Raw genomic sequence first — 16,845 nt, 5'->3', positions numbered from 1 at the left:
GGAGAGTTCAATACACTGCTCTCATCAATACATACAACATCTAGACAGAGGATCAATAAGGAAATATAGAACTTGAATAATATGATAAATGAACTAGTCCTAACAGACATATACAGAACATTGCATCTAAAAACAGTAGGATATACATTCTTCTCAAGTGCTCATCATTCTCTAGGATAGACTACGTGTTGGGTCACAAAATAGGCCTCAATAAATTTAAAAAGATTGAAATTATACAAAGCACTTTCTCTGATCATAATGGAATGAAGTTGGAAATCAATGACAGGCAGAGAACTGCAAAATTCACAAATATATGGAGGTTAAACAACATACTCTTAAACAATCAGTGGGTCAAAGAAGAAACTGCAAGAGAAATCAATAAATATCTCAAGGCAAATGAAAACAAGAACACAGCATATCAAAACTTACGGGATGCAGTGAAGGCAGTGCTGAATGGGAAATTCATAGCCCTAAATGCATTCATTAAAAAGGCAGAATGGGTTAAAATCAAATACCTAACTGCACACCAGGAGGAACTAGAAAAAGAACAGCAAACTAATCCCAGAGCAAGCAGAAGGAAAGAAATAACAACAATTAGCACAGAAATAGATGAAACTGAGAAAAAAAAAAAAAAAAAAAAAACAACAACAATAGAAAGAATCAACAAAATCAAAAGTTGGTTCTTTGAGAAGATCAATAAAATTGACAAACGCTTAATTAGAATGATAAAGACAAAAAGAGAGAAGAAGCAAATAAACAAAATCAGAAATAAGATGGGGAATATTACTAATGACCCCAGAGAAACAAAAAAGATCATAAGAGGATACTATGAACAACTGTATGCCAATAAATTTGACAACTTAGATGAAATGGACAATTTCTTAGAAACACATAAACAACCTACACTGACTCTAGAAGAAATAGAAGACCTCAACAAACCAATCACAAGTAAAGTGACTGAATTAGTCATCAAATCCTCCCAACAAAGTAAAGCCCAGGAACAGATGGCTTCACAGGTGAATTCTACCCATCATTCCAAGAAGAATTAATGGCAACCCTGCCTAAACTCTTCCAAAAAATTGAAAAGGAGGGAACACTACCTAACTTTTTCTATAAAGCCAACATGACCCCAAAATGAAGCCAGATAAAGTTACTACAAGAAAATAATATTATGGACCAATCTCTCTAATAAATATAGATGCAAAAATCCTCAACAAAAAACTTTCAAATCAAATCCAACAGCACATTAAAAGAATTATACACCATGACCCAGTGGGTTTTATCCCAGGTTTGCAAGGTTGGTTGAACATTAAGAAAATCAATTAATGCAATATACCACATTAACAAATTGCAGGGGAAAAAGTACATGAGCATATTGATCGGTGCAGAGAAGACAACTGGCAAAATCCAGCATTCTTTCTTGATAAAAACACTTCGAAAGATAGTAATAGAAGGAAAATCCCTCAACATGATAAAGAGTATAGATGAAAAACCCACTGCTAATGTAGAACTCAATGGTGAAAGACTGAAAGCTTTCCCTCTTAGATCGGGAACAAGAGAAGGTTACCCACTGTCACCATTATTATTCAATATTGTGCCAGAAGTTCTAGCTAGAACAACTAGGCAAGAAAAAGAAATAAAAGGCATCCAAATCAGAAACGAAGAAATAAAACTTTCACTATTTGCAGACGAAATGATCCAAAACTTAGAAAGTCCTGAAATATCCACAACAAAATACTAGAGATAATAAGTGAGTTCAGCAAAGTGGTGGGATACAGGATCAATATGCACAAATCAGTAGTGTTTCTATAAACTAGTAATGACCAATCTGAGGAGAAAAACAAGAAAAAGAATTCCATGTACAATAGCAACTAAAAGAATCAAATGAATTTAACCAAGGACATAAAGGACCTATATTCAGAAAACTACAAAACATTGCTAAACAAAATCAAAGAAGATGTAAATAAATGGAAGGACATTCCATGCTTATGGACTGGAAGACTAAATATCATTAAGATGTCAATTCTATCCAAATTGATTTAGAAATTCAACACAATCCCAATAAAAATTCCAATGGCTTATTTTGAAGAAACAGAAAAACCAATCATTTAATTTATTTGGAAGGATAAGGGGCCCCAAATAAGCAAAAACAAGTTGGAAAAGAGAACAAAGTTGTAGAACTCATACTTCCTGCCTTTAAAGCATATTATAAAGCTACAGTGGTCAAAACAGCATGGTACTGGCATAAAGATCAACATATTGAACAACGGAACTGTACTGAGCATTCAGAAACAGACCTGCACGTTTATGGTCAATTGAATGAAGACAGAAGCAAAAAAGTTGAGGGTATAGGAAAGATAGTGATTAAAATGTAAATACAATGATTAACCTAAGACTGAGTTTGGAATACAAGCTTGTTAAGAATAAGATAAGGTTTTAAGGAGGGAGTGAAGAATAGTTGCAGGTCCTAGTGGGTTCAAAGGATTGTTGGATTTGGGGTACTAGAGAGAATGAGCTGAAAAGAGAGTGGAAGGGTAGCAAAGAATAGGATGCATGAAACAGATTGTGGGCAATGAGAGGCTGAGGTAAAGTGGAGGATAAGACCAGTAGAGAAGAGGAAGTCAAGAATCCAAGAAGCTGGGAAGGATCATCTACATGGGTATAGCAATCGCTAAGAACTGTAACAGGACCAGTAGTCCTGGAAAGGGTGGCAGTGAGCCAGGAACTAAAATATGCAAAAAATTAGAGGAAGTGACCAAGGAGTTGGTAAAACACTATAATAAAGAGCAGTGGTGGTGTGGCATAGTCTGATGATACAAGATTCAAAGACGAGGGTTTTCAGGGAAAAGGAAGAGAAAGGGTCTGGAAGTAGCAATGAGGACAGAAGACAGAAAAATCCGTCACTATTTAAGAAGGCTACAGGGGATGCAGTATCCTTAGGGGAGAAATAGGTTTAAGCAGAGCAAGAAGGCTAGAGAATAAACAGAGAAGCAGCTCTGGTGACTGACCACAAGTTTCAGAAGCCACATGGAAAGGTTTAAAGATACATATATTTTTGGTTTAGCGTGGCCCAACACTAAATGCATACCTATCTTCATCTAGTGTTCAACCAAAGAAACAGTAGTCTGTTTCAAAGTTGGAGGAAAAACCAAGTGAACATATTGAGAGAAAATTTATCTCCAACATGGTGCCTTTTTAAAGAATTTTCATAATTTAGATTGTGTTTAATTTTCACCTTAAGTGTGACTTTTGAACTTAACTCTCTACTTCTTTTCCATCTCTCTCTACAACAAGTACACACACATGAACATAACCATACAGTGCCTGTACCTTGTAAGGATCCTCAGGATCTACCCAGGCCACATGAAACATATGACGAATTTCTTCTGCCAGTCCAATTCTTGCTCCACTGTTGGCTGCTACATAGATACGTGGGATTCCCTCTGCCCTGGCAAGCTCAGAAGCTCTGAGAAACAGCAAATCTTCCTGAGGTCCAAAGGACCCAATTCGGTATGTGATGTCATTGCCAATAACAATGATATCTCGGCCTTCTGGGTATTCGGGGCTTTTAAGGGTCATTTTCCAAGCTACCATGCCAATCTGCAAAGGCATAAACAAACAAACAAATAAATACAAGCTTCTTACATGTGGAGGTTTTTTTTTGTTTTTGTTTTTGTTCCTTGTAGGTATTAGACTATAGCTAGACACTGCCTTTATGTCAAGATATGCATAGCTAAAGAACCAAGCTCCCTGTGGGAAACAAGAAAACAAAAACAAAATAAACACAGAGCATTCTAGACTTCCATTAGAATAGCTGGATTACTACTTCACAACTGTCTCAATTTCTTCTTTGGGCTTGTCTAGAGAAGACAGGAAAACCTATGTCTAAATGCACTCAAAATATGTGTGGGAGAATATCATGACACTGGCAATTAATTTCAGAACTACCATCTTACCACCCTATCTATCAAGGCATTATTTGTATCTTTTGTGAGATTCTAAAAAACCTTCAAGTCATGAGAGGGGAGCAGAAAGAGGATTACCTCTCATGGGTTATACAGTTTTTGCAATTCTGGGTCCTTTTACTGTCCTCTAGCATTTGATAGAAATAACAGAAACACTCTTAGCTGGCTTGCTTTAAATATCTTCCCTTTCTACAATAATTTACCGAAGCTCAACGTTGTATCCTTCTGAGTGTCTCTCCTGCTGCTTTCCCCCAGCACCAGAAAACCAAAGGAGGAAAGGAACTATTCTCTTGCTGCACTAGGATATATGTAAATATTGCTTTCTGTTCATCAGCATCTGACTAGCCACACAAATAAACAATATTGACTTAAAAGGCAGGGATGATGTGTCACTTTCTAAACCCTCACAGCCCTCTCCTCTTTTAATCCCTTTCTATATGAGAACAAGTCAATCCTTCTACTTGTTTATTTTCTAGTTCCATTTCTGTTCACTCATACCCTAGTCACAGCTGCAGTTTTTCAAGCCTGCCTGTCTGTTTTCCCTATACCTGGATAAGTAATGCTTTCCATTTTTTTTTTCCCTTTCTATCTCCTCCTGCCCCCACCTCCCACACACTCACCCCAAACACAAAGCCTATCAGATGAATATCCTGCTCCTGTCTAATGGAGCCCAGCTACATCTGCAGCCTTGCCCCTCATCCCCAGGCTGCTGCATATCACCTCATTGGGGAGCTGGCCATCAAGAAGCGCCATTAAGAGATGTAAATAGCAGCATCCCTGGAAAGCCACATGCATCACCCAGACTCAACCGGGCCAGTGATCATAAGCTCTGAGTACACATTCCTCAGTCCAATTGCACATCCACTGTAATCAGGCTGGTTGAAGCTTTCCGCACAGCTATTTGTGATTCTCAGCATTAAGAAATATATATATGAAACACCCACAGATAAATATAAGCTATTTAATGTATCATACCATTGGCCATATACAAATCAAAATGAATACAATACAGAGAAAAACCCAATCACCTTCTGGGATGAGGTATTACTCTATCTACTCATTAAAGACAGAGAAAGGAAGGAGAAACAGATCATCCCAAAATAGCACAGAGCAACTCCAAGTATCAGGATAATTTTGGTTGTGGTTTTTAATAAGCTCGTTAATTTAGTGCCTGTTTGGGGAGATATATTTTACCTGCTTTCTCCTGTGCCTCTCCAAACTAACTACTCTTCTGTTTTTTCAGGTAGGAAAAGACATTTCCTATTTATTTTCCTCTAAAAGCATTTGCAGTTAAAAAATTGAGGCTTACACCAAATTTTATGACATATTAACCTTAGTCACCTAGGCCAGAAAGAGCTTAGATATATGCCCTGAAGAATCTACTTCAGCATTTGCGCCTAAGGTAAACAGTGTGACTATGTGACATTGGGTAGGCAAATAATACTCTTATCTTTTCTTACTACCTGGGGACTTTGTGTCATTTGGGCAATCAGTTCAGCAACTGGTCAGGTCATTATGTTTGCAATATGGACTTCTAATTAGGTGTCAACACAGCAGCACCAAGAATTCTTTATCATTGTCTTTCCAAAATGTGTTCACCATTGACTGCCCCTACCTCTGAAAGTACCATTACAGAGATGAGTATTATTCTAGTATTAGAACAGTGAAATTCCTTACTAGAAGAGATTAAGTTTTAAGTGAGTGCAATGGATAAAGATCTTAGAATGGGAAGCTAAGGCTTAAAATGTACAGGGTTCCCATTTGGAACAATGGAAATGTTTTGGTAATGGAGGGTAGTGATAGTTGCACAACATTGTAAATGTAATTAATAGCAGTAAAATATATATCTGAATGTGATTAAAGGGGGAAATATTAGGTTGTATATATGGTAAAAGAACACAAATTTAAAAAAAAAATCCATGGAACTACACAAACAGTGAACCCTAAGTTAAACCACAGACTATAGTTAATTGTACAATTATAAAAATGTGCTATTATCAATTGTAACAAATGTTCCACACCAATGAAAGGTGTTAACAGGGTGCAATATGGGAATCCTGTATTTTATGCATGATTTTTCATAAGCCCACAACTCTTCTATTAAAAAATAAATTAAAAAAAGATCTCAAAAAGTATGTGTTGCCGAATTTACATTAAAATTTAGATTTCACTGCTATCAAATGATAGCATGCATAATGGTGAACATGGGCTTTGGAGTCAAACTTGGATCCAAATCCAGGCTCTATCACTTATTAACCATGTGACCTTGGAAAAAATATTTAATTTTATTGAACTTCAGTGTCTCCATATACAAAACTAAGAAAATAATACATACAGGTTTGATGAGGCTAAACAAACTACTGGAAGCAGAAATCTGATAATACTAAGTTCAACATGCAATGTTTGCCATTTTCACTTCTCTTAACCTATTCAAATTTTACCTACTCCAAAAAGGTTCACTCAAATTCCATTTCCTTGGAAAGTGCCTTTCCCCCAGTCTACGGTAAACCCTCTCTTCACAGATCTCCAATTAAAACCTTCACATAGAGAACTCATTTGATAATTATACAATGTCTAGGACAGCTTTTAGCTTGCCATCTTGAATCATTATATCACTTTTTCCAGTGTCTAGCATGGACCCTACAATATCAGCTGGGAACAATAAATATTTGCAGGTCCCACAGTCATTTAAAATTTTAAATTATACTTGGAAAATAGTCAACATCAAACGCTGAGCATCGTCCCTGACTTATGTCTGGAGATCATAGAATAACAATCCTAAATATCATTAAACTATTTGTCTTAATTTAAAAACATAAGAGTAATAGCTAACATTAATTGAACATCTGATATATACAATACTATACTAGATATTGGCAAATACTGATAATGGTTAAAAGCTTAGGCTCAGGAATCAAGTTATCTTGGTTCAAATCTCAGCTTTACTCTTTATTATCATTTAAATTCTTAAAGCTTCAATTATCCCAATTATAAAATGTGGATAATAATAATAGTATCTTTCTGAAAGGACTGGTGTGAGGGACAGCACATTAAATTAGTACAGAGCCTGGCATATAAAAGACCTCAACTATTAGCTGCTATTATTAAAGTTATTATTGCCATGAGAAAATTGAGGCCCAGAGGAATTAAGTAACTTGTTCTTATAGCTAGCACGAATTGTTTATTTTTTAAAATAAGGTTCACACAGAGAGAACTGGTATTTCTTTTACTGGAGAAATTAAGGATGTATGTACCAGATAGCACTACTGCATTTAGCTGAATACAATGTGGAAAGATGAACATTGGTAGAACACAAACAAAAAACATCATTGACACCTAAATGCAATGTGGGATCCTGGATTGGATCCCAGAACAGAAAAAAGACATTAATGAAAGAACTGGTGAAATCCTAATAAAGTTTGTAGTTTACTTAATAGTATTCTATCAATGTTAATTCCTTAGTTTTGATAATTGGTTATATAAGATGTTAACATTAGAGGAAGTTGAGTGAAGGGTATGTGGAAACTTCCCATACTACCTTTCCAATAAAAATTTATTTCAAAATAAAAAGAAAACAAATGTCATGATTTGGGGGAGGGGTGTAAGTAAATTGGCTAGTGAGGTCATTGTTAGTGTCCTGTACAGTCTCATAAAATGATGGTTATGAAGAATATGAATAGCATTTAAAAATACCCAATATGTAATACTAAATTAGAAAAAAAAGTAGGATACAAAATCACAAGTATACCATAATATTGTGAGAGGCAAATTTTCTTTAATGGGTTTATATTGCATTGATAATCTTAAAATTTTTAAAAAGACTATCAAAATGCCTCTTTACTGGGTTTATATTTGCTTTAATTTAGTTATATTTGAACATTTCCAAAGTAAAAGAAAAAAATTCATCAGCCTAGTGGATTTCCCTTATTTTAGGGGAACTGACTCTAGATTTTAGTCATACTACAACAGACAATATTTATATGAAATTTAAAAGAGAGCTATAAACATGGAAATTAAAAATGAAGACTCACTTTTAAGAGAAAAGTATATTAAGAATTGTCCCTAGCTTGTTGGGACTGTCATTTTATTTTATTTACTTTTTCAAGAAATGCTCTGCTATTGATGTGGTGGAATGTAAACATATGTATATATAGGTTTATACAATATTAATATCTCTCTACCTGAGAAGTAACTGCTTCAGTGTTTTTCTGGTCTGATAGTTAAATACATATTTATACTTTTAAAGTCAATATTTGTACAATAGACAAGAACAGTGCCTATCAGCTAAATACATATTTAGAACTGTACCACATGTATTACAAACGTACTAAAATCGAAAGCTTATATTTATACAGAGCCTTTCTTCTTGAAGGGGGCTAAAGAGCTTTACAAACATATGTACACAGAAGAATGTTTGCACTGATAGACAGGCAAGGTAGCAATTCATCCACTCCACTATTTCTTCCAGTAGTTCTGGCTAGAACACATGGTGTCAACAGATGCAGGTCTACAGCAGCTGCAAAAACATGTAACACAATAATCCAAGTTGCAATGTACAGTCACTGAAAGGGGGCTTTCAACTTGAGAAAAACAACTGCTCTCCTTAAGTGCAGAAGCACTACAGCCATTTCCAGCCTTATGTTTTTAAATTATTCTCTACTAAACTCAACTAATCACTTGATAAAATTGAATTTGATACTGGAAATGGTTTCTGAATGCAAAATACTTTCTGTCTGATGATAAAAACTAGGTTGAAAACAGGTTCCCCCTGACCTTGTTAGGTTTTTTTTTTTTTTTTTTAAAAAGGTGTCAAAACATTCAGGAAAAATGGTTCAAAATATTCTAAGAATAGCTTTGTCTCAAAGGATTAGGTCATTACTTCAGAAGATAGCCATACCCCCCCCCAATTTAATTAGGACACTAAGTTTTTCAGTCAAATTATTCTACATAGATGGGTCTAACTATGTTAAACACACAATGGAGCTTTTATATTGAAAATTCTGCAATCACTATAAAAGTATACACAACACAGTGTGGCAAAGTGATTTAGGAATGACATTCACTGATTTCACCTAAGCCCAAGATGCCTTGTATATTAACTGAAGGGTAATAACCAAGGGAAATCCCATCATTCAGTTCCCTTGTTTCCTCTTTTCTCTCTCTTCAATGTTTTTATCAGATGAAATCTGGTGAAAATGACACTTCAGGATTAATTGCTAAAGGAGGGCTAAGCAAGCAACAAAAGGGCAATATATAGCCTGAAATGGGTTTGTGAAAGTGGGTGGGTTTTATAGCCTAATGAGTTTCAGACTCAAGCTTTTTAAGCACCTTTTGGCTACCCTATCTTCTCCTGCCCACTGTCCCTCTCTCTGAGTCACTGACTAACCAAGTGGTTCTAGGTATTTATTGCAAATTATATTTTCATTAATACCATAAATAATTTTTAAAATATTAAATTTCAGATATTTAAAAATAATAGAACATTCTAATTAGCAGGTTATCTACCTGAAATAATTACCTTGAAGTGAAAAGGGGAGGAGTGTCAAAAGAGTTACAGGGAATAAACTAAGGATATGAAGAAATAAGTATGTTTTCCTAATACAAGATCTAAGGAAGAAAATATTTCTTTGATCACAGTCGGATCTTGGAACAAACATGCTCAAGTGAGGGAGGAGGGAATGGGGAGGAGAAAGCAAGCAGAAGAGAACAGTCTTATTTAACTGTTTTTATGTGAGTAAAATGATTTGTGCCACAGTATTTCCATAAGAAGTGGGACCATTATTTTCCTGTAGAAACACATTTGGTTTGAAAAGTATCACTGGACAAGACGTGAAAATCAAACCAAATGAATTATTCACAACCTCTGATCAGAGGTGATCATTATTTCTGATGCTCCAAACAGTGATTAGGATTCTGCCCTGAGATGTCATTTTCTCACTGAGTAACGCTAGTGATACAGAAAGGCATTATCTATCCATATATGTATTTTTTTCTCCAGGGTTTAATGTTACTATAACAGATACCAAAAACATGATAACATTAACATTTATTCTGATGGTTCCCATAAATGCCATTAGTCTGATACAAGGTGTCAACACTAATCACAACACAAAATTAACACCAAAATTGACATCAACATTAATTGTACTATCAGTGTGAACAGAATGTATAAGCACACAAGTGGGCACTTTCCAAAGCTGTTGTTATCGCAAAATAAAATAACAATACTAATCTCAAGAAATTGAAAGGGAAAGCTAAGGGGCAAAACGGGACAGGATTTTGATTTTTAAAGGTATAAGAAGCATCCATCAATTCTAGGTATGCTATGGGAAGCAGAAAGGGAATATCTTTGCCACGGATGACTTTCTTGTAACTCCATACTTCTGGTTCAGCTGTAACAATATCTTTCAATAAAGATTTAAATATAGGTTAAACTGTGGCTAAGATATTGAAGCTTTATTTGTTATTTTCCATGCTAAAACTCTAGAAGCTGAATTTTTCTGGCAAAGCCTCCAATGGCTATTGTTTCAGTTCTGTTAATGCCAGGAAGATCACCACCCTGCAAGGCCCTATAGTAGCAACACAAAAAATCCTAGAATCTTAGAGTTGAAACTAACTCAGGCATCATCTATATGAAGAAAGTGAGAATACTAAGATCTACAGAGAAGGCATTTGAACTTGAGTTCCCTTTTGGACATATAACAAAATTTACCTTTTTCCACCTTTTGTATCTCATGTAGAACATTAAATGTGGACTTTTAATTAGACAGTATCAAAAATAATTAAATTCATATTACAGTCTCATGACAAAACATACTTAAGGAAGTAGCAGAAAATACTGTATACATCTTAAAAGGTGTATTTTTAAACTGTAAGGTAATGCAGTATCTGACTTAATTTGTGACATTTGGGGAAAAAAAAAAAGGCAAGAAAAAATGCCGGTGCCTTTCCATATTAAATTACCTGACATACCATGTTCCATTGTCAAATGTTGTATGATCTCATAAAAAAGCTCAAAACAATTTTCTTAACAGCTGAAAAACTATTTTTTTCATGCTTGGATAATTCAAAAATAGCTGAACAAACTTACCTCAACTCTTTTAAAAAGCAATAAAAGCGTAAGAAAAATAACATTTTTAGTGCAAAAAAACTTTCACCTCAGAGGTAATTCTTTGAAGATATTGCTAAAGATTGGAAATAATAATTTTGAATAGGGGAATTATTTTCCCTATAATGTTTATATACGTGAAATCACAGTAATTTTACACACATACACACAGTAATTTAATAAGCATTCCAAAATTCTAAAAACATGTAATGGAGCACATACAAGTCAGCAGTATTTAAGAAATGGGGCAAAGGATTAATTGGTTGGTATGGAAATTAACCAAGTTGGCCTACTATAGTTCAGAAGCCTTGCCCATTAATCACATGAATGAATGCTGAACTCCGATGCTCTACACTACACCTCATCCTCTGGCGTCATCTGTTGTACTGATGTTCATTATTGCCTCTAGCTGGAACTGTAAAGTTCCTTGACATAGGGTACTAGGTCACATCCTTTTACAGTAAAACCTTAAAATCGAAGACATGCACAAAAATGCTAGCAAGTATTTCCGTTTGTTTAAAGGCTATCTCTAGGACTTACTTTTGAAAGGAACATAAGAGTCCTCCTTAAGTTACTGCTTTGATAGGCCAGTTGCTTCTTTAAGGTTTTTAAAGTCAACCAAACTCATCGGTCCTTGGTTTGTGTCCAGTGAAATGGGTCAAAATACTAATCAACCTGATAAGAAATCTCTAAAAGTCATTCAGAAGGAATTCTAAGAAAAGTATATGCATCCTAAAAGAACAGCATTGGAAATTCAATTAGTATTAGTAATTCCATGATAGGAAGACTTATCTTTCAAAATTAGCCTCAGTATTTTCCTAATGAGGGATCCAATTTTGGCTCTGAGGATCATTTTAGACAAAGACTTGCAGTCAAATATGCTCACTGAGAATGGGTTAAAGGAAGGAAAGCACATAATAATTTGAAATAAAACTATCTTACCACATACTACATAATATATCTTTCTCTATATTTGCAATTCTATCTTGCTAGCTGTGAAGGATTCAAATTGGTTTTTTGAAGCCCTTGATGAAAAATAGGGCAGGCACAAATTATGGATGGTTATGTATAATGAACGGTATATGGCCCTTTTCTGCTGAGGATCTCAAAGCACTTAAACATTCTCCCATTCTCAGGGACAGAATGGTGGCAAGGGCCATTAGTCCCTTTATGTAAGTTGAACAATCAGTGCACAGACCATTGTCCTGTTTTTCAGATCTGCTTTTCACAGGACTATTTCACAGCTCAATTTAAGCATACTACAATACAAATATACCTCTTTTCCAAAACATAACTAAATGACTGACACCAACCCAACTTCCATACCCAGAATGAAAAGGTAAACTGATTTCAAAAGAATGAAACACAAGCACAATAAAATACATAAAAATGAGATTCACATTCATGGAGTTATTCTGAGGTTAAACTGATCAAAACAACATACAAAAGTCTAATGTAAAACCAGGAAAATATCTGGGTTCTGTGTTCATGAGAAATGGTCAATCCTCTCCTAACCCAAGACCATAAACACATACACTCTCTCCGGTCACAAAGCTTCAGAGAATAATGGATTCCACTATAATTCGAGTCTAGGATAACCCAAGCAATTTCTTTGAGAGTATAGAAAATGTCAACCAAGTGAATTAAGACAGAGGGTTAATGGTGGTGTTTCTAAAATAAGAGGTCCTTTGGGTTAAAGGTCCAATCAAAGAACATTAAAACTGAATCTACCAATTAATTTCTTCCAAACTTTTAGGCTTAAATAAGCTTAACAACTTCCTTGCCCTACCCAACTCTGACGTGTTTCTTTTTGGTAATCAAAGAAGAGATTTCAAAGGATTATAGTAATACATAAGTGAAAAACACAGCAAAATAAGATTTGTTCAAGCTGGTTAGTAGGTGCAGAGTATTTATCATATCACTTGCCAAATGTTTCTGTATATTTGAAATATTTCATAATAAAAAAACTAAAGAGATGCTTAAACTTTGGTGGTACTAGACATCAGCATGCTGCCATCAATTAAACAACAATTAAATATGGACATGGTAGGAGGGCTAAGCAGTTCCAGAACTGAATTCTTAATCCCACCATCCTTACCATTTCACCCCTGAGAATATGAAGCAGAACTGAAAGCAAAACACCAGACTTTGTTTTCTCCTCGATTATCCTCTTCCCAAATAAATGTCTCCTCTAAAAGTGTGTATGTGCATGACGTAAAGTTCAATAGCTCTCTACCCAAAGGGTTAAAATGCTTTTGCATATTGTAAGGAATACTAGGCAAAGTCCAACCTACCAAGTGATAAACAGGAAGATAACACTGGATTTGCTTCAGTAAACAAGGCAATTCAAGTGGCTTGTTTGAATGCTAAGCTGTTGGGAAGGAAAAACCCTGACACCTAGTGCCCATATGAAAAAATGAAACCGTGGAGTCATAATACTGAGGTGTTGGTAATGTGTATGGGGTGGGGGGGCATCAAATTGCATTCAATTTGGAATATAAATTTCTCCTAGAAAGTTTTTAAGGAAAATAAAATCTTACACTATGTAAGAATTTCAGTTTCTGATTACCAATTCTTTTTTGGGTACACATCCTGTATCTAATTATTATAAGTGCTTTAAATACAACACCTTTTTTTCATCTCAGTTTTCATTATAACAGGATTGATGGGATAATATGGATGGGTTCAAATCGTTAAAAACCCCATGTTCTAAAATGGTAAGGAAAACAGGGCCCTAATTTCTACCCACTCACTATAAAAGCTGACTGTATCATATCTTTCATTATTGTACAATTTAGAGATTTCTGATGTAGTTCACAAAGCTGTTACAAAGAAACATAATAAAATAACACTAATAATTTATTTCAGAACAAATAAGAACATAGACTTAAAAAGGTTAGCGTTTTCATTGTCCTCTCAGGAAAAGTTAAGTTGTTCTCTGTCAAGTCCGTGATGGCCCTTGGTTTGATCTTAGTCTGAGCCTTTTAATAACGGGATTTAGTGAGAAAAGCAGCTGCACCGGATTGTGAACTGTTACTCAAAATGTTCCCACCTACAATTACAGCTTCCACTGAATGATCAAAACAGGTTAGCAAACTGGCAGGAAAATGAAAACAATTCCTCCAAAATCAAAAAGTAGTAAAATAGAACTGTAGGTTAGATGCATTTCTCAACAGCGAACATTTATCTAGCTATATATTTACATACAGTGCCCATCACTGTAGCATGATAGCAGCTAGAAATGAAGTCAGTTTTGTTGCAATCACATTTTCCTCAATTTTCATCTTTACTTGAAACTATTAAAAAAATTCATGGACAATTCATCTTTGGATCTGTTTGCAAACAGCATAGTTCAAAGATTTGTTCTACATCTTTTTATTTTTTTATTACCAGTCTAAATTCATACCAAACACAATGCCATTCAAATCTGATGAGAAAAATGTGTTCACCTATACCCGTCATCATGGCATTAGGTAGCATTCCTTCAGTTACATATTCCTTTATGGGGAAGGAACAACTAGGGAAATAGAAAAGAGAATGTAGCTAACACCACATTGGAAAAGCAGTCTTTCTCCTGCCTTTAACACAGACACAAATGTTCACAATGCAGGTCACATCTCTGCTGAAACAGCCAATATTCTTCCTCAAATGGCAAGCAAGTTACCTAAAACTAAATGGAACTAAATTGTTCCAAGTCCTGGTCCCATCACCATTTTCCTATTTCCCGCACCAGACAAAAAAACAGGCAAGAAAGACTGACCACCCATATAGCCGATGGTCTGATAAATGAAGGTTTTCTGCCTTTGATGGTGGGAAAAGGCATGTCAATTCATGAGAAAACTCTGCAGAATCTCTTGCTTTATCTGTGTGCTAGCTTTTAAGCTGAGAAGCTCCAATTCTTCAGGGTAATGCAGTGTCACCCACAATGATGACCTGGTACAGCCATCACCTTTGGAGAACACCACATTATGATGATTTAGTGTCTATGTAGCATCGACGCATTTACATTGAGCCTTAGCTCTCAGTACATTAACTGGTCAATTTTTTATTCCTTTTTTAAATAAAACTATTTCTCAAGGCTCTGTTCAGGTGCCCATTCTCTTTGGGACAGGACAGATTTGCTCCAGATCTCATCAGCATGAACTCTTTTCTTTCCCATCACATCATTCTTGAGATAATATGTAGAGTGCCAGGTTCATGACAAACTTGTCTCTTTGGCCAAAGAAAATTAAACTGTAATAGCTGAAAGTCAACCTGTCCTAATAAAACTGGACTTAGCATGAAGAAATACATCCTGCTGAAACCTCGTCATTTCTTAGGTGGCTGTCTCTCGGAGTTCTGATGCTGAAACTCCATCCTTAGATTGGTCAGTCTCTCAGTGGACATGTTCCATTGCATGTTTAAAGCTATTCGCAACAGAGTTTTATACTAACACCCCAACCTCAGTCCTGTTGCGTAGCACCCTGTAATCTAGAGAAGGCCACAGACTGACTTACCAGCCATCCTGAGCATTACGCACTAATTGCTTGCAAAAGAACATTAGTCTCACTCCTTCCAAGCTCAAAGACTAAGAAACAGCAAGCTAACACTAAGCCTCAATCCTGGTTAATCATCTGAAGAAAAGGAAAAAAAGAACAAAGAAAACAGGCAACTGAAGAGGGAAATGCAGAGGAGAAGAAGAAAGCACAAAACAAAACAAAACAAAAACAAACAAGCAAAAAACAAAACATACTCCTTTTCCAAAAATCATTTCAACAAATTCTATCAGCTTTCTAAGTTTCAAGTTTTTTAAAGCTCTGGGCAAAAGAAAACATGTGGCCCTTATACTAAACCCACTATTAATAGCTTATAGTCTTATGCAGCTGTTTAAAACATCCCTTTTCAACCAAGGTTTGTTAGGTCTTAAAAGGGTTAAAAAAAAAACCTTTAGTTTTTTTTTATTCTTCTTTTGTGTGTGTGTGTGTGTGTGTGTGTGAGGGTGTGTGTGTGTGTGTGTGGTGTGTGTGGTCTTTGGGAACAGAGTCGTGTATAATAAGACTATTTGTATTCATACTGGCAGAGTAAACACTACATGTTCATGCCCAGGCAGCTCTGTGCTTGTAATTTCAGCAAGAGCAGAGCTCTGTCCCTCTGGGACTTCACTATTCCCCTAGTCTCCATTCGCTCAAACACAGAATGAGAGCAGAGAGAAAGCAGGAGAGAAAGATCATGGCAAGAGGTTTCACACAGGACTACAGTTAGTTTTCACATGGCCAAAAATCTCATTTTGTGTTTTAATTACATTAGTTAAAACTGTTTTTCTCTCAGCCCATGTTCACAAGGGTGTTTTCCATTCCTGAAGACTACACTGTTCAGTGAATCAGAATTTAAGTCTAGCACAAAGAAGCTTTTCTTTGCTGTTGAGGAGCTCACTAAGCAGATGTTACAGACAGTGGCACAGACCTCTCTTTCAACTTTGTATACTGACAAGTATATATATCAATTCTCGTCAAAATTCTATGCATCTTTCTTCCCTATCCTCTTGCCTCTGCAATGTGTCAAGGTGTTAGATTAGAACTCCCACAAGTCTGATATTCTCCATCTGGGCCCATGCTTGCATCCTTCTTAATACCAAATCATTTATTCTTAGCATCCACTAGTATAGTTACTGAAACAGCTATAAACCTTTAACATATAGTAAAATTTTTTGAAAATAAAAAGAAAAAAAGAGAAAAAAATGTATATGATCACCAGAGGTCTGCCCAGCCTGTTTATGGTGAATACCCAGTTAAT

General features: G+C 35.5%; 1 protein-coding gene across 8 annotated transcripts in view; it reads right to left on the bottom strand.

Moving 5' to 3' along the window:
• The window catches only part of ACACA (acetyl-CoA carboxylase alpha), a 371,031-nt gene that overhangs the window by 70,184 nt on the left and 284,002 nt on the right, over positions 1–16,845 (bottom strand). For all 8 annotated transcript variants that reach the window (XM_037808139.1, XM_037808140.1, XM_037808142.1 and 5 more), the window contains one exon: positions 3,331–3,600. In XM_037808139.1, coding sequence (XP_037664067.1) covers positions 3,331–3,600 — 270 coding nt within the window. The remainder of the gene's footprint in view (positions 1–3,330; positions 3,601–16,845) is intronic.

The sequence above is a fragment of the Choloepus didactylus genome, chromosome 18 (genome assembly GCF_015220235.1).
Source record: "Choloepus didactylus isolate mChoDid1 chromosome 18, mChoDid1.pri, whole genome shotgun sequence".
Lineage (NCBI taxonomy): Eukaryota > Metazoa > Chordata > Mammalia > Pilosa > Megalonychidae > Choloepus > Choloepus didactylus.
The sequence above is the reverse complement of the archived record's forward strand: the minus strand, read 5'-3'. Positions and strand labels throughout refer to the sequence as shown.